Source organism: Palaemon carinicauda, chromosome 11, assembly GCF_036898095.1.
Source record: "Palaemon carinicauda isolate YSFRI2023 chromosome 11, ASM3689809v2, whole genome shotgun sequence".
NCBI lineage: Eukaryota > Metazoa > Arthropoda > Malacostraca > Decapoda > Palaemonidae > Palaemon > Palaemon carinicauda.
The window spans coordinates 68,690,927-68,714,843 of record NC_090735.1 but is presented as its reverse complement, the minus strand read 5'-3'; the positions used below and the strand labels follow the sequence as shown (position 1 = coordinate 68,714,843).

Here is a 23,917-nt window from a genome sequence, read left to right as displayed (position 1 = left end):
GTAGTGCCATAGCCTCTGTACCATGGTCTTCCACTGTCTTGGGTTAGAGTTCTCTTGTTGAGGGTACACTCAGGCACACTATTCTATCTAATTTCTCTTCCTCTTGTTTTGTTAAAGTTTTTATAGTTTATATAGGAATTATTTATTTTAATGTTACTGTTCTTATAATATTTTTTTCCTTGTTTCCTTTCCTCACTGGGCTATTTTCCCTGTTGGGGCCCAAGGGCTTATAGCATCCTGCTTTCCCAACTAGGGTTGTAGCTTAGCAAGTAATAATAATAATAATAATAATAATAATAATAATAATAATAATAATAATAATAATAATAATAAACAGTAGCTACAGACCGGCGGTCCCCCACCTCTAACAGGTGGATAACTACCTGCCCGGTCGTTAACGACCTTGTTAAGGTTTTTCTGCCATATTTTCGGGCTCGCGCTAGAATATCTCCAATAGTAAATAATGAGGCTTTGTATCAGTGTGGGAACAAATGCAATTTTATATTCAACAAATATAAAGATGCCAAATATCTAAGTACAAAGTATTATTTTCTACCCATACTTTTAAGGTATTTAAACATAATAAAAAGTTTCTCTGGTGGCATAATGCGTATAAAGGCCCTGAACTAGCCTACTTAACTTTATTAATGTACAGTACAAGACTTATATTGATAAGCATAAACTTGTAACTATGGTATATTGTACAAAAAGGAATACTGTACTGTATACAGTAGTTTAAAAAAAATACTATATTAGTGTACTTGGATGTACAGAATCATAAAGCAGAAATGACAAATTTGGAGATAATTTCTAAATTTCCCTAACTAATACAAACCTGGAGTTATTCATTTAGATTATCTTTGGGCGAAGCTGGAAGGTAGCCATTACACTTAACGTGCGAGGTGGCAACCCTGCCTAACAGCTTGAGCAGGTTGGCTGGGGGTTACTCAGCCACCTCTATAAATACTGTATACTCACAGCTGTGAGGTACATCACTTATGATTGCAGGCAGGACTTCTAGGGGACAGGTGATGGCGGGCCAATTTATATAAATAAATCAAGGTTGTTATTACAAAGGGAAAAATACAAATCAACTCCGAATTTGTCATTTGTTCCCATACAAACAAGCCTTCCGATATTTATTTGGATAACTTAATCTTAGGTGGGTGGAAGTCCTAAGTCTGGTATGGTCTTTGACCCATTTTTACTTATTACAGTATATGACTGTGGTCTAGGGAAAACTTTAACACTTGTGAGTATAATAGCACCCTGTGCAATTCAGTGTAATGAGAGTTTGTTGTCTTCTATAAACACATTCTGAGTTTATATATAAGAAAAACAAGACGTTCCCATTGCTTACCTCACAGAAAGCAATGGGGATGTGGACAGTATATAAATCTAGTACTTATACTAGGCTACACAAGGGAAGTGATAATTACCTGTAGAGGTTGAAGCCAGCTTGCAGAGGGACCCATGGTGCTGTACCCCAAAGGAGGGGAAGATGAAGAAAGGAAAGCCAGACACACTCTCATTCATCCCAGTCTTAACCCGGGTAATCAATGCTCTCAACCAACTGCTACTTGTCCAACAAGGAGCCTGAGGTATTCTTAAACCACTTGTTGAGCATCCACCAAAGGACTGATAGTGAATGTATCGAGTCTCCTGTGGGTCACGTCTTTTAAGTAATGGGCTGTGAAAGTAGTTTGCCTATTCCCCATGCCCACTTGTAGTACTTGCATCACGGAGAAGTTGCGTTTAAATGCCAAGGATGTACTAATTCCCCTGACATCGTGGGCTCTAGGTCGGTGAGCCGGATGAAGATCGGTAGCCAAGGTTCCTACAATCACCTGGCGGATCCAGGAGGAGACCGTGTTCTTAGCGATCCTCCTCTTTAATCTCCCTGAGCTAACAAACAGAGGTGTTAGTCAGGGCAGTGTTGCTGCAGTGGGTTTAAGATAGTACAGTATCTCACACTCCTCACTGGGCAAAGTAAAAACTGATCTGGGTCATTGGTTATACAGAACAGAGACTCGTAATCTGAAAGGGCACGAATCTATGATTCAGTAGCCCCTGGATTTTGAGTCTTAGCAATGAACTCAGGGATGAAGCTGAATGTCACTTCCCCCCATCCCCTTGAATGGGCGATGTCATAAGAGAGGCCATGAAGTTCACTGACTCTCTTTGCCAAAGCTAAAGCGAGCAGGAACACCGTCTTCAAAGTGAGGTTTCGGTCAGTTGCATGGTGTAACAGCGAGGTCCTTTTAAGGATCTCATGATGCAAACCACATTCCAAGGAGGAGGCCTAATCTCTGACTGAAGGCAAGTGATCTCATAACTCCATATGAGTAAAGAAAGCTCCAATGAAAAGGAAATGTCAACTCCTTTCAGCTTAAAGGCGAGGCTTAAGGCTGAGCAATAGGCTTTCACCACCGAGACAGAAAGAAGCTTTTCTTCCCGAAGGTATACAAGGAACTCTGCTATTACTGGAATAGTGGCATCGAGTAGAGAGATATTCCTTCCACGACACCAACCACAGAAGACTCCATTTAGCCTGGTTGACTGAGACTGAGGACTTACGCAAGTAACTAGACATTCTATCTGCAACTTGTCGTGAAAAGCCCTTGTGAGACGCTGGATAGTCTCCAGGCGTGAAGTCGAAGAAACTGCACAGTTTTGTGAAAGACGTTCGCATGTGGTTGTTTGAGTAGATCTGGTCATGAAGGAAGCTCTCGCGGTAGCTCTACTACAAGTTGGAGGTCTCGATACCACTCGGCGTGATGCCGTAGCGGAGCTACAATGGTCATCATTAGATCTTTGGATGCTCTGGTCTTGTTGAGCCGTCTTCTCATCAGACAGAGCGGGGGGAAAGGCGTACACATCGATGTTGTCCCACCGTTGTTAAAATGCATCCTGCCATAGAGCCTGGGGGTCCGGGACTGGAGAATAGTACAGCGGAAGCTTGCTGTTCAGAGATGTTGCAAACAGGTCTATAGTCGGGGAACCCAAAAAAATCAGGACTTTGTTGGCTATGTGATGATTCAAAGACCATTCTGAGCCTACCATCTGAGTCGCTCTGCTCAGATTGTCCCCGAGCAAATTCCTCTTGGCGTGAATGAAACAAGCTGATAGGGACATCGAATGTTCTTCTGACCATCTGAGGATCTTTACTGCAAGATGGCATAGAGGCTGTGAAAAGGTACCGCCCTGTTTGATTATGTAAGCCACTACTGTGGTGTTGTCGCTCATTAACACCACAGAGTGACCTGCCAGCAACAGTTGGAACTGATGAAGAGTAAGGTAGGCTGCCCTTATCTCTAGAAGATTTATGTGCTGGTACCTTTCTGACTCTGACCAAAGGACAGAGATCGTGTGATGCAGCAGGTGAGCTCCCCACCCTTCTTTTGATGCATCTGGGAAGAGCATCAAATTCGGAGGAGGGACGAGAAGATTCTGGCCCCGTCGAAGATTTTCGTCTGCCATCCACCAATTCAAGTTCTTCACCTGATCCTGGATTATAGGAACTCGAGTGTCCAGTGGATCGGAGTGTTGGTTCCACACGGACTTTAGTTGCCATTGCAGGGATCTTATCCTGAGGCGCCCCTTTGGAACTAGATGGATGAGAGAGGTTAGATGACCTAGCAGACTCGACCAACAAGAGGCCGAAAGGATTTCTTTTCTGAGGAAGGGTGCAGCCACTTCTGTCAGTCTGTGTAGTCTTTCGTCAAATGGGAAGACTTTCTCTTGGACGGTGTCCATTATCATTCTGAGGTATACCAGCCTTTAAGAAGGTTGCAGTAATGACTTCTCGTGATTTATCAGGATCCCCAGATCCTGACAAAACTCAAAAAGCATGTCTCGATGATGCATAAGGGTCATCTCCGAGTCTGCCTGGATTAGCTAGTCATCCAAATATCTGAGGAGACGAATGCCGTTCCTGTGGGCCCCAAATGGCACTAGGGTGAACACTCTGGTGAATACCTGAGGAGCTGTCGCAATACCGAAGAATAGAACCTTGAACTGGTACTGTATATCTTTTCCTCGTGTATGAATTTTAGATACTTCCTTGAAGACGGATGGATTTGGATCTGGGACTCGGGAGCATGCAACCTCTAGATCCAATATGCACATTCACTCCCTTGGACAAACTGCTTAAATGACCGTGTCTGCCGTCTCCATTCTGAACTGAGACTGTTGCAGAAACTTGTTTAGAGGAGAGAGATCGATGACTGGTCTTCAGCCTCCAGTCGCCTTTTTCACTAGAAAAATTCAACTGTAGAAGCCTGGAAACCTGTCCGCAACCTTTTGGAGAGCGCCCTTCTGCAGCATGGTCTGGACTTCAGCCCTGAGGGGCAGCTCCTTTGAGGATCCCTTCGCATAGAAGCTTAGATGTACAGGACCCCGAGTCAGAGGAGGGAGAGATTGAATAAACGGGACGCGATACCCTAGAGCAATCACTTCGACCGTCCAGGGTTCTGCCCTGTGAAGCCACCACCTCTGCCAGAGGTACTGCAGGAATCCTCCCACAGGTGGTAGATGATGAGAAATGCCATTCCTAGTGGGAATATCCACCTCGGCCACTTCCCTTTCCTCCCTTCTTACCTCTAAGCGATTTAGTCCCTTTCTGGCCTTTGGATGGAAAGGACCACTTAGACACCTTTGTAAGTCCTGAGGACCTAAAAGCCTCGATGTCATGGCCCTATGGAGGAGAGAATCATTTGACGATTTCCTCCATCATTCAGCAGCCCTCTCTATCTCCTCTGGGACGAAGAGAGAAGAACCCTCAAGGGTGGAGTTCCTCAACCGGGAGACTTCCATCTTCGGACCTTGTTTGTGGAATTTCCTGATGACGGTATCCCTTCTCTTGAGTATAGCATTCGCCTACAAGTTGACAAGGTGGTGCGACAGGAACTCAAGAGTTCAGGTACCCAACAACAGGAAAAACTCCAAAGTCTTCCTGGCCGACTTCTTCGTAAGATCGTGAGCGGACCATGAAGCCCAAGGATCCTAGCCATAGATCAAGCCACGAAGCCACTTGTATTGCGTACTTTTCCCCCTCTCCATGTTCAGAAGCTCAACTGTCGGGAGGGAGCCCTCAGAGAGGAGGGGGTTTGAGTCAAAAGACCCTGCGTTAGGGACTCTACTGAAAGTTCGAGGGACAGGGTGGAATGAGATTCCCTTTTGATCTCATAGTACTTCCTTTGTAAGACAAAAGGAAGTGGAAGAGACTGGGAGGAGGAACCTGTCCTCAAGGAACTAGAAGTTTCGGCTACCTGAGCGATTGGCCTTGATTTTAGTGCTGCCTTTGACCGTGTTAATCATGAGGCCCTTGTTTTCAAACTCAAACAATTGGGAGTGGGTGGGTTGTTTCTTAGCATTATTATTGATTTTTTAAGAAACAGATCTCAAAGAATTGTTGGTGATGGGCACCATAGGAGTATGGGAATGTGACATCTGGTGTTCCACAGGGTAGTGCTCTTGGCCCATTACTTTTCATACTACATACACATGACATGTGATTTGGCCTAGAAACCAAGCTTGTTGCATATGCAGATGATGCTACTCTTCTTGCATCAATCCCATCCCATGAATGTAGATCTGGGGTTGCTGAATCCCTTAATAGAGATCTAGCTAAAATTAGTGCATTGTGCAAATTATAGAGTATGAAGTTGAATCCTCAAAGTATGATTGTAAGTAGGTCAAGGACGGTGGCTCCTCAAAACCCGGACCTCAGTATTGATAATGTTTCTATAAATTTGTATGACTCTTTTAAAATTTTTGGTGTGATTCTTGACAGCAAAATGTTATTTTTATTAATAAAATAAATTTTTGAATATACTTACCCGGTGATCATATAAGCTACAACTCTGTTGCCCGACAGAAAAACCTACGGTCAAAATACGCCAGCGATCGCTATGCAGGTGGGGGTGTACATCAACAGCGCCATCTGTCGAGCAGGTACTTAGTACTCCAAGTAAACAAAGAACCAATTTTCTCCTCGGTCCACTGGGTCTCTATTGGGGAGGAAGGGAGGGTCCTTTAATATATGATCACCGGGTAAGTATATTCAAAAATTTATTTTATTAATAAAAATAAAATTTTTCAATATTAAACTTAGCCGGTGATCATATAAGCTGATTCACACCCAGGGGGGTGGGTAGAGACCAGCATTACATGTTTACATTATTATGAGCTAAGTATTTTGTATTTCATTTTAGCAGTTATTCAAAATAACAAACATAAAATAAATAAGTACCTGGTAAGGAAGTCGACTTGAACAATTACTCTGCCTTTTTAAGTACGTCTTCCTTACGGAGCCTCGCGATCCTCTTAGGATGCTGAGCGACCCCTAGGATCTGAAGTATCAAGGGTTGCAACCCATACAACAGGACCTCATCAAAACCTCTAATCTAGGCGCTTCTCAAGAAATGACTTTGACCACCCGCCAAATCAAGTAGGATGCGAAAGGCTTCTTAGCCTTCCGGACAACCCAAAAACAATAATAAAACATTTCAAGAGAAAGATTAAAAAGGTTATGGAATTAGGGAATTGTAGTGGTTGAGCCCTCACCCACTACTGCACTCGTTGCTACGAATGGTCCCAGAGTGTAGCAGTTCTCGTAAAGAGACTGGACATTCTTAAGATAAAAAGACGCGAACACTGATTTGCTTTTCCAATAGGTTGCGTCGATTATACTTTGCAGAGATCTATTTTGTTTAAAGGCCACGGAAGTTGCGACAGCTCTAACTTCGTGTGTCCTTACCTTCAGCAAAGCTTGGTCTTCCTCATTCAGATGGGAATGAGCTTCTCGTATTAACAGTCTGATAAAATAGGATAAAGCATTCTTTGACATAGGCAAAGATGGATTCTTAACTGAACACCATAAAGCTTCAGACGGGCCTCGTAAAGGTTTTTAAATAGAACTTAAGAGCTCTTACAGGACATAAGACTCTTTCTAGTTCATTTCCAACCATACGATAAGTTGGAATATCGAACGATATTGGTCAAGGCCGAGAAGGCAGCTCGTGTTTGGCTAGAAAACCAAGTTGTAGAACATGTAGCCGTTTCGGATGAGAATCCGATGTTCTTGCTGAAGGCATGAATCTCACTGACTCTTTTAGCTGTGGCTAAGCATACCAGGAAAAGTGTCTTTAAGGTGAGATTTTTCAGGGAGGCTGATTGTAGCGGTTCGAACCTGTCTGACATAAGGAATCTTAGTACCACGTCTAAATTCCAACCAGGTGTAACCAAACGATGCTCCTTCGTGGTCTCAAAAGACTTAAGGAGGTCCTGTAGATCTTTATTGTTGGAAAGATCTAAGCCTCTGTGACGGAAGACTGATGCCAACATGCTTCTGTAACCCTTGATAGTGGGAGCTGAAAGAGATCGTTCTTTCCTCAGATATAAGAGAAAGTCAGCTATTTGAGTTACAGAGGTACTGGTCGAGGATACGGATACTGACTTGCACCAGTTTCGGAAGATTTTCCACTTCGATTGGTAGACTCTAAGGGTGGATGTTCTCCTTGCTCTAGCAATCGCTCTGGCTGCCTCCTTCGAAAAGCCTCTAGCTCTCGAGAGTCTTTCGATAGTATGAAGGCAATCAGACGAAGAGCGTGGAGGCCTTGGTGTACCTTCTTTACGCGTGGCTGACGTAGAAGGTCCACCCTTAGGGGAAGTGTTCTGGGAACGTCTACTAGCCATCGAAGTACCTCGGTGAACCATTCTCTCGCGGGCCAGAGGGAAGCAACTAGCGTCAACCTTGTCCCTTCGTGAGAGGCGAACTTCTGCAGTACCTTGTTGACAATCTTGAACGGAGGGAATGCATATAGATCTAGATGTGACCAATCTAGTAGAAAGGCATCTATATGAACTGCTGCTGGGTCCGGGATTGGTGAGCAAAATATTGGGAGCCTCTTGGTCATCGAGGTTGCGAAGAGATCTATGGTTGGCTGGCCCCAGGTGGCCCAAAATCTCTTGCATACATCCTTGTGGAGGGTCCATTCTGTTGGAATTATTTGTCCCTTCCGACTGAGACAATCTGCCATGACATTCAAGTTGCCTTGGATGAACCTCGTTACTAGTGATCTGTCTAGACCTTTTGACCAGGAGAGGAGGTCCCTTGCGATCTCGTACAATGTCAGAGAGTAGGTCCCTCCTTGCTTGGAGATGTACGCCAAAGCCGTGGTGTTGTCCGAGTTCACCTCCACCACTTTGCCTTGAAGGAGAGACCTGAAGCTTTTCCAGGTCAGACGTACTGCCAGTAGCTCCTTGCAGTTGAAATGCATTGTCCTTTGACTAGAGTTCCATAATCCCGAGCATTCCCTACCGTCTAATGTCGCACCCCAGCCTACGTCCGATGCGTCCGAGAAGAGAACGTGGTTGGGAGTCTGAACAGTCAGGGGAAGACCCTCTCTAAGGTTGATATAGTCCTTTCACCAAGTCAGACAAGACTTTATCTTTCCGGAAACCGGGATCGAGACCGCTTCTAGCGTCTTGTCCTTTTTCCAGTGAAAAGCTAGATGGTATAGAAGAGGACGGAGGTGTAGTCTTCCTAGTGACACAAATTGATCCACGGATGACAGTGTCCCTACCAGACTCATCCACAGCCTGACTGGGCAGCGTTCCTTCTTCAGCATCTTCTGGATGGATAGCAGGGCTGGGGGCTGATCGTCTTGTTCAGCAACGTCCTCATCAGAGGGTTCCTCATCCGAAACTGATGAGGAAACGGCAACGGAGTGGGCAACGTCTGACTCGCTGAATCCGGTCGCACTGGTGGATGCGTGACGGAGCCGGACGCAATATCATGGCACTGCTGCACAGTCTGTGAACTGTCAACAACCATGGGTGCGCGAGGAAGTACAGCGTCAACCCGAAACTGTCTAGACTGTCTGGGTTGTGCAGTCAACACCCTACCGGGTTGCTGAGGTTGACGCACTGCGTCACAACAAGTCACCTCTGCTGGTTGTTGAACGTCCTGAACGTCAACAACCACCTCCGAGCGTCGCTTAACGTCAACGTGCGACTGGCAACCCACACTGGGTCGCATCGGTGGAGGAACCACCTCAACTGGCAGACGCGAGTAGGTTACCTCAGCGTCAACAGGGCGCACAACCGACCGGTTGGAAGGTTGTTGGCCAGAAGGAGGAACCACCTCAACTGGCAGACGCGAGTAGGTTACCTCAGCGTCAACAGGGCGCACAACCGACCGGTTGAAAGGTTGTTGGCCAGAAGGAGGAACCACCTCAACTGGCAGACGCGAGTAGGTTACCTCAGCGTCAACAGGGCGCACAACCGACCGGTTGGAAGGTTGTTGGCCAGAAGGAGGAACCACCTCAACTGGCAGACGCGAGTAGGTTACCTCAGCGTCAACAGGGCGCACAACCGACCGGTTGGAAGGTTGTTGGCCAGAAGGAGGAACCACCTCAACTGGCAGACGCGAGTAGGTTACCTCAGCGTCAACAGGGCGCACAACCGACCGGTTGGAAGGTTGTTGGCCAGAAGGAGGAACCACCTCAACTGGCAGACGCGAGTAGGTTACCTCAGCGTCAACAGGGTGCACAACCGACCGGTTGGAAGGTTGTTGGCCAGAAGGAGGAACCACCTCAACTGGCAGACGCGAGTAGGTTACCTCAGCGTCAACAGGGCGCACAACCGACCGGTTGGAAGGTTGTTGGCCAGAAGGTTCTTCTCCGCATTTAAGTCCTCTATCAAGGACGCAAGCTTGGACTGCATGGCTTGCAGCAAAGCCCAATTAGGGTCTACGGGAGCAGGTGTGGCAACAGACGGGGTTAGCGACTGAGGCGGAACCGTTTACCATCCCTGAAAGCCTAGTTATGTGTGACATAATAGTACAGCAAAACTTCAAAGGCTTGACAAAAGCTGAGAAGTTGTCCTGTAAACAACTTGGAGCGTCTCCTGGCTAGGCGCCAGGGCGAGTCTACCAGAAATGAGAAGTCTATCTGGGCAGAGGCATGAACTCCCAAGCCGAGAACTTCTCTCGTGTCCTATCAGACTCTCGCTCTATAAGCCAGTTTAAAAGAAGGGAAATCAAAGGCTGTATCCCTAAAACTCCTCCTGGTGCAAAAACCAGTCGCCTAGCCAACGTAACGCTCTCTAGGAGAGCGAGAGAGCACTAGCTTAAAAACAATGGCTTCGAAGTAGCTAGGCCTAGTGTAAGTTCTGACGTTTAGGCGAATGAGGAGCAGCAGTTACAAGATCCGGACGAAGATCCTTAAAAAATCATCATGATTTAATTAAAGTCCATAGGAGGCTAAGCAGCTTAAGGCTCCTCTCCAAATGACAGAGTCCTCAAGGGAATATCAGTAGGAGGGAGAACAGCACTTTCTCATCTACAGGAACCTTGTCCGATAAAAGCTAGGTTATCTCAGTGAGTCTCTCACTGGTGCATTAGTAGCAGACCAGAAGGCAACGTCATGTAACTGCTTGACAGTCTGTGAACTGTCAACAACTGAACTGTCAACCACAACAGGTGCGTGAGGACATACAGGGTTCACTCGAGACTGCTTTGACTGTCTATACTGAGCAGTCAAAACAACTCTAGAATGGGGAGGTTGACGCACCGCGTCAAAACAAATCAACTTAGACTGTTGTTGTACCTCGCGAACGTCAACGGAAGGTTCCGTGCGTTACTGAACGTCAACATGCGGCTGGCAGGGTACACTGGAACGCATGGGTGGCGGGACTCTCTCAGCTGGAGTGCGGCAGAAGGTCGCCTCAGCGTCCACAGGACGCACAACCGTGTTGGTTGTAGGCTAGAGGTTGGTGCAGTGTCAACCTTCTCCGCACGAAAGTCCCGCATCAATGACGTTAACTGAGACTGCATGGTCTGCAGCAAAGACCACTTAGGGTCTACAGGAGCAGGTGCGGCAACAGACGGTGTGACTGCCTGATGCGGTACCGCTTTGCCTCTCTTAGGAGGTGAGCAGTCGTCGGAAGACTGCAGCGAGTCCGAACTGACCCAGTGGCTACAACTGGGCCGTTGGACTTGCGCGGAAGGGACCGACTTGCGCTTAATAAGCTGCGAGACCTTGGTCCATGGTTTCTTACGAGAAACCTCTTCCGCAGACGAGAAATAAATGGGCTCTCTCGTCTTTGTGTGGGTGGGGCGATCTTGGGTAGATACGCCCGAAACCACGGAGGGAAACGTCTGTTCGTTGATCAAGGCCTGACGAACCCATAAGTCGTTCGACATTACTTCTCCCCTGGGCTTGGGAGCTTGCAAGAGGTCCCGGACTAGGTGAACGACAGGCACGAACAGACGAACCCTCGGACGCAACACTGTAACACTTTGCGCATATCACTTTATCACTTCGATTTTCTGTTTTGCACTTATTTCACTGAAATCGAAACTTTTACAGATTTCTACCTGAAACACGCAATTCTATCCTTCATTAAAAGGTAGTAATTGCGAAATCAGTCGTATAATGCAGCTCATTAATACTAGCAAAAAACAGAAAACATATATAAAGATAAAAAATTCAGTGGCTGGGAAAGAGACTAAACACTAGTTCAAATAAACTACGTTTACAATCTCTCACCGCACATAGCCTGGGGACAAGAATAAAACCCTAGAAACGTTTTACCTTCTTCCCCGTACAGCGACTAGGGAGGAGAGTAACACGAGAACAACGTTACCCGCTTGAACGGAACGTTTTCTCTCCTCTCTCTCCCTCCGTCTCTATCTCTCTCTCTCTTTCTCTCTTGATTTCGCACCTAAGAGAAGAGCCCAATTATATATCGTCAAAATAACATGTTATTTGACTAAAGGAAAAAACTGAAAGGTTTTCCAAATAAAAAGTTCCTTTAATTTAGAATTTAAAACATTTAAGCTAAGAAAGAATGAACGAAACGTCAGAATCGATTTACTCTTACTGCAAAGTGAAACCGTGATACACTCTCTCTCTATCGTAACGATAGAGCGCATGTTGAACGTCCTGAACGTCAACAACTGTGTAGTCTAAAAAACTAAACGTTAGTTCATCTTTGAAAACAGTACGAAGACTATCAAAGAAATTCTTTCATAAAACATTAAATTTAAAAAGTTTTAAATTCTTTAAAGGCTAAATACGATATAACGGGCTCAACGTTGATTAACTTCGGTTCCAAGTTAGGACCGCCTACTATCAGGAAAGGTCGCATATAACAAAACATAAAAATTTATTTTTATATGTTTATAATAAATGGAAAGTTAATCGAAGAGGCCTAATAAAGGCGGAGAGATATAAAAAATATAGATCTATAACGTGTTAAGCAAAATTACTAAAAACCTAAACACACTTCCGTCTAAGGGAAGGGTCGGCCATTTAAAAGTGAAAGAGAGTCCATACTCTCTTTGTCACCATAATTAAATCTATCCAAAACGAGTTCAAGTTTTGAGATGAAGATAAAACACCTGCATAGCAAAAGCTCAAAACTAGAATAGTGTACTTCACCAAATAGTTGTGAAAACAAATCCAGTTAGTAACAGCGTATTAGTAGGTCTTGCCGGTAGCCCGACAGAGAGAAAATTGGTTCTTTGTTTACTTGGAGTACTAAGTACCTGCTCGACAGATGGCGCTGTTGATGTACACCCCCACCTGCATAGCGATCGCTGGCGTATTTTGACCGTAGGTTTTTCTGTCGAGCAACAGAGTTGCAGCTTATATGATCACCGGCTAAGTTTAATATTGAAAATTTACTTTTGAGCAACACATTAGGTTTGTGTCTTCTTCCATTGCACAAAAAAACTGGCTTTGAGAAAGTCTTACAAGATTTTTGGTGATCAACCTATTCTGAAGAAGTTTGTTAATTCTTTAATTCTAGCTTGTTTCGAGTATTGTTCTCCAGTCTGGTCTCCAGCTGCTGATTCTCATCTTAACTTGTTGGACAGAAGCTTACGGTCTATTAAAGCTTCTTTTGTTCCGTAACTGGAATACAAACCACGCTATTTATTAGGGGTTATACTTTCGGCGGAGCTGAAATGACAAGCTATTAAAATTTAGCGAGGGTTAACTACCCACACCGCTAATTAGCGGTGTAGTGGGGGTAGCTTGTTACCACTCCCGTTCACACACCTGTGATTTAGTCACTTTACTTTTGGCTCGGATCGAGAGTGGTTGTTTCCTCTCTCCCTCCTCGCCTATTCTGGACTGCCATTAATTTTTGTCTTTTAACTTACTTTTTCTTATGTATACATACATACACCAAGGCACTTCTTCCCCCAATTTTGGGAGGTAGCCGACATCAACAATGGAACAAAACAAAAAAGGGGACTTTTTCTTATACTTGTATATATATGAAAACATTCTTAATGTTTATGTATATATATGTGTATAGAAATGTTATAAGTTTCCTTTTCAGTGTTTATGCTGTGTGTGTGATACATATACGACAACGACACTTGTGTAGATCAGCAAGGCCAGCACAGTTCCACTTCGTGGGGAACGACCTCTCCCTCTCTGGTCCATCGGTCTTCCCGTCGGCACATAACAGTTAACTCGGCCGCTGCAGGGGAATCGTCATCGCCTGGACCCTCTTCATTCAACTATTGTCTTCGCCTTTTCCTTTACCTACAGGAAACATGGATTTCTGAGCGAAGGGAATGTGGCCTCTCAAAGATTTACTACGGTCTTTCTCTTCTCGAGGTCGTTCACCTTTACAACAACAGTGTACTATTGGGGAAGCTCCTAACACACACACCTGAAAAGATAAAGAAGATTAGAAAGTCCAATGACAGTCTAGGGAAAGAGAGCACACGTCCGATCTCTACCGAGCCAAAATAAAAAGTGATGTACCTCACAGCTGTGAGTGTATATAGAGAGGTGGCTGGGTACCCCCCAAACCACCACCCCTACCCACTCAAGCGGTTAGGCAGGGTTGCCACCTCGCACTTAAAGTCTAATAGCTACCTTCCAGCTTCACAGAAAGATAATCCAAATAAATAACGGAACAAACTCAAATTATGGACAGCCAACAAACAGAGAGAACTACGGTATATATATTCTTATTTCTAGCAATTTTATATATGTTAATAGTATGTAATAACAGTATCTTTATTCTGGTACAGTACTAGCTATTCAAACAACACAGTATAATTAAATGAACTGATGGATTCCCAACTACAGCTGAATGATCCTAAAAGGAATTAATCATAAACTATTCAGGTCATAAAAGTAATGGTACCAACAGAGCACACTTCAATTCCTTTATAGAAAAATAAATTGGAAATAGTCAACTCAGTGAGCACTAGTTATAACTACAAGTATGAACATACACCTAACATCATTACCGAATCATCAAAATTATGTGGGAAAAAGAAAGTAAAAATCATTTCAACATAAAAGAAAACTTGCAATACTATTTTCTACATAGAATTGAAACAAGAATTTAAAATAAAGCTTATCTCCCATAGTTAATCTCTTCTAACAAGTTCAAGTAAAGCAAATTTGACAAAGTTGAATTTATAACAAGGGCTTGTGAACACGTTAATATCTAATATTCCTGCCAGTAAGACATCCTTGTAAGATACTGTAGGACTATTCAATCAATCACAATAACCTACAATAAATACTTACCTGTTTCTTTACGAGCTGTAGCAAGTACATCTTGAAGTTTGTTTGCTGACCTTCCAGCAATTGCCCAAGTAAGGGGCACTTTCCTAGCCTCTTCCTTCTGAGCTACTCGAGCTACTTCTTCCACAACATACTGTCCAGTGTAACCTGTTGCCCCAAATATCACTAGATCATAGCGCTGTCCTGGAGCAAGTGAAGCCATCCTAGCTATAAATCCGTAACTGCTATTGCTTCTGATAAGAAAAAATATCAATCAGAGAATATTTTCATTAATACACTAACAGTTATTACAATACTGCATGTACCATGATACTTTACCATAGACTCCAGTTCATTTCTATATCTTTATTAGCATCAAAATGACAAATTCGTAGATAATTTGTATTTTTCCTAACTATACAAACCTTAGCTATTTAATAGGGGTATTACTTTCAGCGTAGCTGAAATGACAAGCCATTAATTTTTAACCAGGGTTTACTACCCACACCGCTAGTTAGCAGGGGTAGGAGAGGGTAGCTTGCAACCCCCCCTCCCTCTCACACACCTGTGCTTGAGCTCATTTTGCTTGGAGGTAGGACTTCCAGGGGGATAGGGCTGGCGGGCAAGTTTGATTAAATAGCTAAGGTTTGTATAGTTAGGAAAAATACAAATTATGTACGAATTTGTCATTTGTTCCATAACTGGAATACAAACCACACTATTTAATAGGGGTGACTCACCCATTAGGAAGGGTGGATGTCCCAGCCAGTCTGGCTTTTGGCTTTGCCCGGGCGCCCCTTATCTGAGTATGTTATTACTCAAAATAAGGAGTCCTTGCGCCTAGCTAACCTGACATCGTGAGTCAACATGTTGGATGAGGATCTGGATTCAGGACGTAATTGATAACTCTGTGAATCCAGCAGAGATGATGTTTTGTTGATCCATCTCATGTCTCTCCCAGTGCTGATGACAAGAGAAGTTACCAGGGTGGGCTGTTGCCGTTCTCTTGAAGAACGCTGGCATGCAGGCAAGAGCTGTTGCGCAGGTGAGCGCTGGCTCTCTGGCGATTGCTGGCGCAGGTGAGCGCTGGCTCTTTGGCGATTGCTGGCGCAGGAGAGCACTGATGCATTGGCGAGCGCTGGATATGACAGTGCAAGTGTGCAGGAGAGGGCTGGCACACCGGAAAGCATTGGCGCGCAGTAAGGCGCTGTGCAGGGTGTTGCGCAGTCTCCCTAGAATGAGCAGGAGAGCCCGGGCGCGCAGGCGGGAGGGTGCACAGGTACGTGGGCGTGAGGTGCATGACCACACGGATATGTGAGCGCGCGGGATAGTGGGCACGTGTTCGTCCAGTAAGACGCGGTAGAATGCAGGTGCACAGGTTAGCGCTGGCGAGCTGGAGGTTTCTGATGAGCTGGTGAAAGCTTCGGCGCTGGAGAGCACTCATGTGCAGAGGAGCACTGGCATGCAGAAGAGTGTTGGCACTAGTGCCCAGGAGAGTGCTGCGGCTTGGGAGAGCGCTGTCGTGCAGGAGAGCGTTGGCGAGCCGAAGCCCAAGGTTGCGCAGAAGGGCGCTGTGGATTTGATAAGCGCTGACAAGCTTGAACTGGAGAGCGCAGTTGCGCTGGCGAGTGTAGGTAGGCTGGTGAGCGCTGGCGATCTGGCAAACGCTGCTCCCTGGAATGGCGAGGCTGCGCTGGAGAGTGCCGGTGATCGGAAGATCGCTAGGTCATTGGAGGGCGCTGAGGACGAGCAGGAGAAGGTTGCAAGTCAGGCAAACGCCGAAGCGTTGTAGAGCGCTGACGAGCTGGAGAGCGCAGGCACTCTGGAAAGTGTGAAGGAGCAGGCTGGCACTGACAAGATGTTGGTGAGCGCTGGTGCACTGCAGGGCGCTGACGTGCTGGAGAGTGTTGGCGCGTAGCTGCACGCTTAGGTATACAGTAGCCTTAAGAGGCTGTACCGGAAACAGAAATGACGACGGCAGGACGGCAGGTCAGCTAGTAGGACGACCAGGAACTGGGATGTGCCCTTTGGAAGGGCAAACATCCACCAATGGAGATCGCTAACGATCCACAGAAAAATTAAGGACCAAAGTCCATGAACTAGCTGCTGCGTCGTAAGGAAAAGGTCTGGGAACAGATGATGGCCCTGAGGGCCGGTGGATCAGCAAGCTGACCTTCAGCAGTAGCAATCCTCTAAAGAGGAGTCTCTATGAGTGGCCCCTTTCGCGAACGAGAGAGGTGATCACTTCGCAGGAGAGACTTGCCTAAGACTATGCTCTGCCCCCAAATGAAGAAAGACTCAGCAAGGGGAGAGCGTAGTCTAAGCAAAGACAGCAACAGCAGTCGGAGTCGATGAAGTGATGAAGATGATGCAGGGAAGTTCTCCCTCGTAAGGGAGAAACAACCCCACACCTGGGGAGGAAAACTCTCCCTCGGAAGGGAAAGTAGTCCAACTCCTGTAGGCGAACCTCCTCGTAGCGCTCTAAGATGATCTGCCAAGAGCGCTGCATGAGGAAGCATAGCTGGAGCTAGTTCCTCGAAGATGAAGTGCTGATCGGTGCTACCACGGGCGTACTTCTAATAGAAGGGATGACGCCCTCTGAGGGTCGGCAGTGACAGCAGGTTCTCCAGCCATGAACAGAACAGCTCCTCTTCGTCAGCTCTTCTAGTCAAACGAAAAAGAACTAAATCACTAACTGAGAAAAAATAAAATAAATTATGTAACAAAAAACTCCCTCGGGAGGAACACCTAGTCCGTGACGGGAAAGAAGACCATAGAGGGAACAAACATATAATAAGAACTGCACCCTCCCTTCTCTGGTCGAACATCGACGGGAGAAGAGAGAGCGGAGAGTAAATGTAATATAACAAGAATTACAATGAATTAAATTAGCTAAAAATATTCACTAGTAGGAAGAACCACTGATCCTCCGAAGGGAAGTGTTCCCCGCGGAGAAGCTGAAAAGTTAAATTACAAACGATTATAATTTCACTTAAATAATAAAGAAAAACAATCGGAAGCGCAACCTAACCCACGAACGGGAAAGGTGCTACCCCGTTAGTATACTGTCGGAAGCCCATGAAAGGTGAACGGCCTTGAGAAGAGAAAGACCAAAACCAATCTCTGAAAGGCCACACTCCCTTCCCTCAGTAATCCATATGTTCCCCATGGAAGAGGGAAAGGCGAAGACAACAGTTGAACGAGGAGGGTCCAACCACTGACAATTCTCCTGCAGCGGCGACTGAGTCAACGGTAGGTTATCCACCGATGGGAACACCGATGGACAAGGAGGGAGAGGTCGGATGGGAAGGTTCCTCGGCCTTGCGCAAGTGTCTTGAGAATCCGTCGTATACATTATCATACGCACAACGCAAACATTGAAAAGGAACATTTCTATATATATACATAAACATTAAGAATGTTTTCATATACAATTTATATATATACATATATACATAAGACAAAAATTAATGGCAGTCCAAAATAGGCGAGGAGGCAGAGCAGTAACAACTGATCTCCATCCGAGCCAAAAGTAAAGTGAGCTAAATCACCGGTGTGTGAACGGGAGTGGTAGTAAGCTAACCACCCCCTATCCCCGCCAAGTAGCGGTATGGGTAGTTAACCCTAGCTAAATTTTAATGGCTCGTCATTTCAGCTTCGCCGAAAGTAATACCTCTAAATAAATAGCACAGGTTTGTATTCCAGTTACAGAACAAACTAATTTCCAGGTTAATTCGCCCTAGCATCGCAAAACCAAAGGTCAGAGGCAAAAATCCTATGCAGTTTGGAAATATCCTTAGTCACCTTATTAAGTGGTATGAATGTCAAAGTCCTGTCCTTAAGAAACGGCATTTGCCCGCCAGCCCCTTAAAATTGTTTAAAACTCCTAAAAATACAAAAGAAAAAAAAAAAATTATAGAGGTAAAACTCAATTAATAGAAATCCTGTCTTTCATCAACAGATACAGACTGGTTTGCTTTGAATTCCTCATCCATCATTAATCCAATATAGAATCATAGACGAAAAGTCTATTTTATTGACTTATAACAGTATATATCAAACTAATAAATTATGGTGGTTATAGTTGTGTGACTTCTGTTGAAAAAGTTGTGACAGTTGACATATTCAGTGGAAAATAGGCAATTGGTTGATTGTGTCGAACATTAATGGTAAAATACATTTGGACTTCAGCTACTGGTTAAATCATACTCATTCTCCCGACCTGAACTATGATAATACCATCATAACTATGGCAAACTGCTTAATTAACCTATAATCATTAAGGGGAAAATATAAGTTAATTACTGTAGTAATCATTCAATGGAAAATATGTTCCCAATGCGTTTCTATGCATTTTGAACGATATTGATGACAATGACTGTCCGAAACCTGGATTTCTCAAGCTATAAATATGAAAGGACAAAACATATTTTGGAGCCTTTGTATATCATCAGCCAATTCCTCATTCGTTCACATCAACTAACCTGAACTTTCCCCCCTAACCTAACCTAAAAGCCGTGTCCTTACCTAATAACCTAACTGCCGTATTCTAAGTTGACATAACAATACATACAGGTGGCCGCTATCATACATACACCCCTTATTTCATATGAAAAACAAGCACGGATTTTACCTAATTTAAGGTTCTAACCTAACCTAAGCTAAGGGCCTTGCTCATGCCTGAGGTGGGATATACCCCCTACCCACAGTGTATAATCTAATAGGTTACCTGTAATACCTTTGATAAATATAGAGCTTTTTGGTATCAATTATAATGTAGTTCCAGTCGGGAGGATGAGTATAATCTAAATAATAGCTGAAATCTAATCTATTTTTACCATTGCTGTTCGACACAATCAGCTGATTATTATTATTATTATTATTATTATTATTATTATCATTATTATTATTATTATCATTACTACTTGCTAAGCTACAACCCTATTTGTCACAACCTTTTCAACAAAATTCACACACAATTACAACCACTATTACTTAGTAGTGTCATATAAATTGTGAAAGGTTGATAAAATAAACGAAAAAAATGAGAAGAATCTATTATAGATTAATCCAACCTTGGGGATGAGGAATTCGAAGCAGACCAGTCATCACCTATTGATACAAAATGGAATTTCTATTAATTGTCATATCAAGAATGAGTTTTACTTAAATGGTTGAGAAAATTATCTTTTTAAAACCTTAATTCAAACGTAAAAATTATTCCTTAAAGATTACAATAGCTTTGAAGTACCTGACAGAAACACAGAAGAATTCCTATCAGCTGATTTTTATTATCGTACTGAACTGAATAAAGGAAAACGTTAGAAAACCAGAATAATTGCTTAAACTCTCAAGAAAATCAAACAAATATCAAAATTACTATATATAAAGTTTATATTACCTTAGATGAGATAGTAGTTTTGGTGACTTACGAAACATGGGAATATATTGCTAGTCACAAGCACACTACAGTGACTCGACAGAATAGGAAAGATAAAGTCTTGAGCAAAGACTTGAGTCTCTTGAGATCACAAATCAGAAAACGTGTCGCAATGTTACAAATTTAGGGGGATGACTATTACTACTTTACCATTGAAAAAAAACTCTCTCTCTCTCTCTCTCTCTCTCTCTCTCTCTCTCTCTCTCTCTCTCTCTCTCTCTCTCTCTCTCTCTCTCTCTCTCTCTCTCTCTCTCTCTCAAATCATCGTTATTATTATTATTATTATTATTATTATTTTTATTAATGTTGTTTTCCCATGTTTATTACATTTTTTACGTTTATGAATGAATTTTATTTTTATCCAAAAAGGGTTATAATGTAAACTTATGTTATATAATAATCGTTCGATTTTATCAAAGAAATTATCTACAAAGGACTAATTTTCATAATAACTACCTCTCATGATAAAATTTGAATGTCCAGATATCACAAATTAGATCTATTATTATTATTATCATTATTATTATTATTATCATTGTTGTTGTTGTTATTATTATTATTATTATTATTAAGCTACAACCTTAGTTGGAAAAGCAGGATGCTATAAGCCCAGGGGCCCCAACAAGGAAAATAGCCCAGTGAGGAAAGGGATCAAGGGAAAATAAAATGTTTTAAGAACAGTAACAACATTGAAAAAAAATTCCTAAATAAACTATAAATAATTTAACAAAACAAGAGGAAGGGAAATTGGATAGAATAGTGTGCCCGAGAACTCTAACCCAAGACAGTGGAAGACCATGGTACAGGGGCTATGACACTACCCAAGACTAGGGAACAATGGTTTGATATTGAAGTGTTCTTCGCCTAGAAGAGCTGCTTACCATAGCTAAAGAGTCTCTTCTACCCTTACCAAGAGGAAAGTAGCCACTGAACAATTACAGTGCAGCAGTTAATCCCTTGAGTATAATACGAAGAATTGTTTGGTAATCTCAGTGTTGTCATTTGTATGAGGACAGAGGAGAATCTGTAAAGAATAGGCCAGACTATTCAGTGTATGTGTAGGCAAAGGGAAAGAACCGTAACCAGAGAGAAGGATACAATGTAATACTGTCTGGCCAGTCAAAGGGCCCCGTAACTCTCTAGCGGTGGTATCTCAACGGGCGGCTGGTGCCGTGGCCAACCTACTACCTGGGAAGTTACAAGCTAAGCTATAACTCTACTTGGAAACGCAAGATGCTATAAGTCCAAGTATATTTGGTTTGAAGTAGAGACTTTCCTCGAATAAAAGTCTCCCAAATTTCAAATGTTGCATATAATTCAAATGACATATTGAGACAAGGACCTTCAAACCACACCATTTTAACTTTCAATGTTCATATTACAAGATTCTCATAGCAACTCCCTTTAGGAATCTGCTAAGGGGGTTTATGGTTTCTTTGAATGGCCTTTGACATAATTTCAAATTTATTTTGTTAATATTTTCCTTAATATCTATGTTTTTAGCATCTCATGCATAGTGTAAGAGCTTTGTTTGCAGATTTTTTTTTCTCATGAATGACACAGCTAAGGGACAATGGTAATGCCCTAGCTAACAGGACAATGCCCCAGAGACTAGCCATATATATATATATATATATATATATATATATATATATATATATATATATATATATATATATATATATATATATATATATATATATATGTATACATATATATATATATATATATATATATATATATATATATATATATATATATATATGTTATGATATGATCAAGGCCCAAGCCCCCTTTCCACCCAAGTTAAGACCAGGGAGGACCAGGAAATGTCTGCTGATGACTCAGCAGGCAGTCCCACAGGCTCCCCCCGGGCGATCCGGTGCACGGGGTTCGAGACCTGCTAAATCTTGGTAGTTTGCAGTGTCTGCAATATCACCTTCCTTGTGAGCTAGGGATAAGGATTTTAGTTGCCATTGTCTGGCCCTCCTTGGTCATAGCTTGGGCACTGATCATATGTATATATAGTCAATCTCTATGGCACTGTCTCTATCCCTTGCCATTCATAGGCGACCTTTAATTAAGGTCGACAGATGTCCCGTTTATCCGGGACATGTCCTGGATTTTATCATTGTGTCCCGTCTCCCACATTAACCCTTCTGGGACACCCTTATTGTCCTAATTTTGATAACATTGCTTTTAGCACGATTATGAAGAAACAGAAAGGAAACAGCATATGAAATTTATTGGCGGCTTAAAAACTTATTGGAGTTATGAAGGAAAAAGTGAATGAAAAGAAGTTAATCCTCTTAGTGTTAAGGGTTGACTTAACAGTGGTTACAGTATATCACATCTCGGGAGAAACGATTTCAGTTTGAAGTGGATAACCACATCACTTATCATGGTTTTCATCTTTAATCAAAATTTTTTTTATAAATATGATTTTTCATGGATGTTGGATATTCTTTCATTATGGGGACTAATAGTACAATTGTCTCGTTTAGTGTTAAAATAACAATGGTATGAAAATTGACAACACTATATCAGTGGTCAAAATTTAAGAAAATCCATGTTAAACAGATGGAGATCAAATCTGATGAATGGAAGACATCTATGACATGAAAGATAGTATTCTATCCTTCAACTGATGAAATATCAAAAACAATATACAGAAATGTTAATTTTGTGCCGGTACATATTTATCATTCCATCTCATAATGCCAATGCTGAGCGTGTATTCTCCATCATGGATATCTAGGTAGCAGGTTGGCCAGGGCACCAGCCACCCATTGAGATACTAACACTAGAGATTTATTGAGTTCTTTGACTGGCCAGATAGTACTACATTGGATCCTTTATCTGGTTATGGCTCATTTTCCCTTTGCCTACAGAAAATAGTCTGGCCTATTCCTTACATCTCCTTTGTCCTCATACACCTGACAACACTGAGATTACCAAACAATTCTCGCTCAAGGGGTTAACTACTGCAATGTAATTGTTCAGTGGCTACTATCCTCTTGTTAAGGGTAGAAAAAGACTCTTTAGCTATGGTAAGCAACTCTTCTAGGAGAAAGACACACCAAAATCAAACCATTGTTCTCTAGTCTTGGGTAGTGCCATAGCCTCTGTACCATGTTCTTCCACTGTCTTGGGTTAGAGTTCTCTTGCTTGAGGGTTCACTCAGGCACACTATTCTATCTTATTCTCTTCCTCTTGTTTTTCAAAGTTTTTATAGTTTACATATGAAAGATTTATTTCAACGATGTTATTGTTCTTAAAATATTTTATTTTAATTGTTAATTACTTCTCTTCTGGTTTCCTTATTTCCTTTCCTCACTGGGATATTTTCCCTAATGGAGCCTTTGGACTTAAAGCATCCTGCTTCACCAACTAGGGTTGTAGCATAGCAAGTAATAATGATAATAATAGTGGACTGATTGAGCAGAACAGGGTGGCGGTAGACGTGGCTTCTGCAGAAGCCATCTTACTATACAAATGGAGCCTTAACAAATAGTCATAGAAATATAATAAAAAATAAAGTTTTGAGTAAAATTTTCGTTCATGTAAAGTTTTTATTTTCATTTATACTTATAGGCTCCAAATGAAAAGAAAGTTATTTTAGTTATGTGTGTTGTTTGTATTAATTATTAATCTTCAAAATTATTTGTTTCTTATTTATATTGTCTGCATTGATTAGGCTATGTATTTTATTTTTTCCCTTTTTCTTTAAACCACATTAAAACTCTTGCTGAATGTTTTCTTTCTGCATTTTCTAATTGTGTATATTGACCTGGCTGTCTATATGGGTAGAAATCTTTATAGATGGTGAGAAAATTTGAAATATATCCCAGATTTCTAATCTTGTAATCTTGCAACCTCACCTTTAATGGTAACTCTCTAACATCATAGTAGTCTCTCTATACACACCAGT

General features: G+C 42.7%; 1 protein-coding gene across 3 annotated transcripts in view; it reads right to left on the bottom strand.

The window, feature by feature from the left end:
* LOC137650052 (saccharopine dehydrogenase-like oxidoreductase) overlaps nucleotides 1-20,107 on the bottom strand; it is a 131,333-nt gene extending 111,226 nt beyond the window's left edge. Inside the window, exons 1-3 of one of the 3 annotated variants that reach the window (XM_068383086.1) lie at nucleotides 19,948-20,033; nucleotides 19,622-19,658; nucleotides 14,571-14,800 (exon numbers count right to left, since the gene is read on the bottom strand). In XM_068383086.1, coding sequence (XP_068239187.1) covers nucleotides 14,571-14,769 — 199 coding nt within the window. In that variant the 5' untranslated portion in view covers nucleotides 14,770-14,800; nucleotides 19,622-19,658; nucleotides 19,948-20,033. Of the gene's footprint in view, nucleotides 1-14,570; nucleotides 14,801-19,621; nucleotides 19,659-19,797; nucleotides 19,891-19,947 lie in introns of those variants that run through there. The other 2 variants (XM_068383084.1, XM_068383085.1) reach the window with 2 other exon arrangements.
* Nucleotides 20,108-23,917: the final 3,810 nt, after the last annotated feature.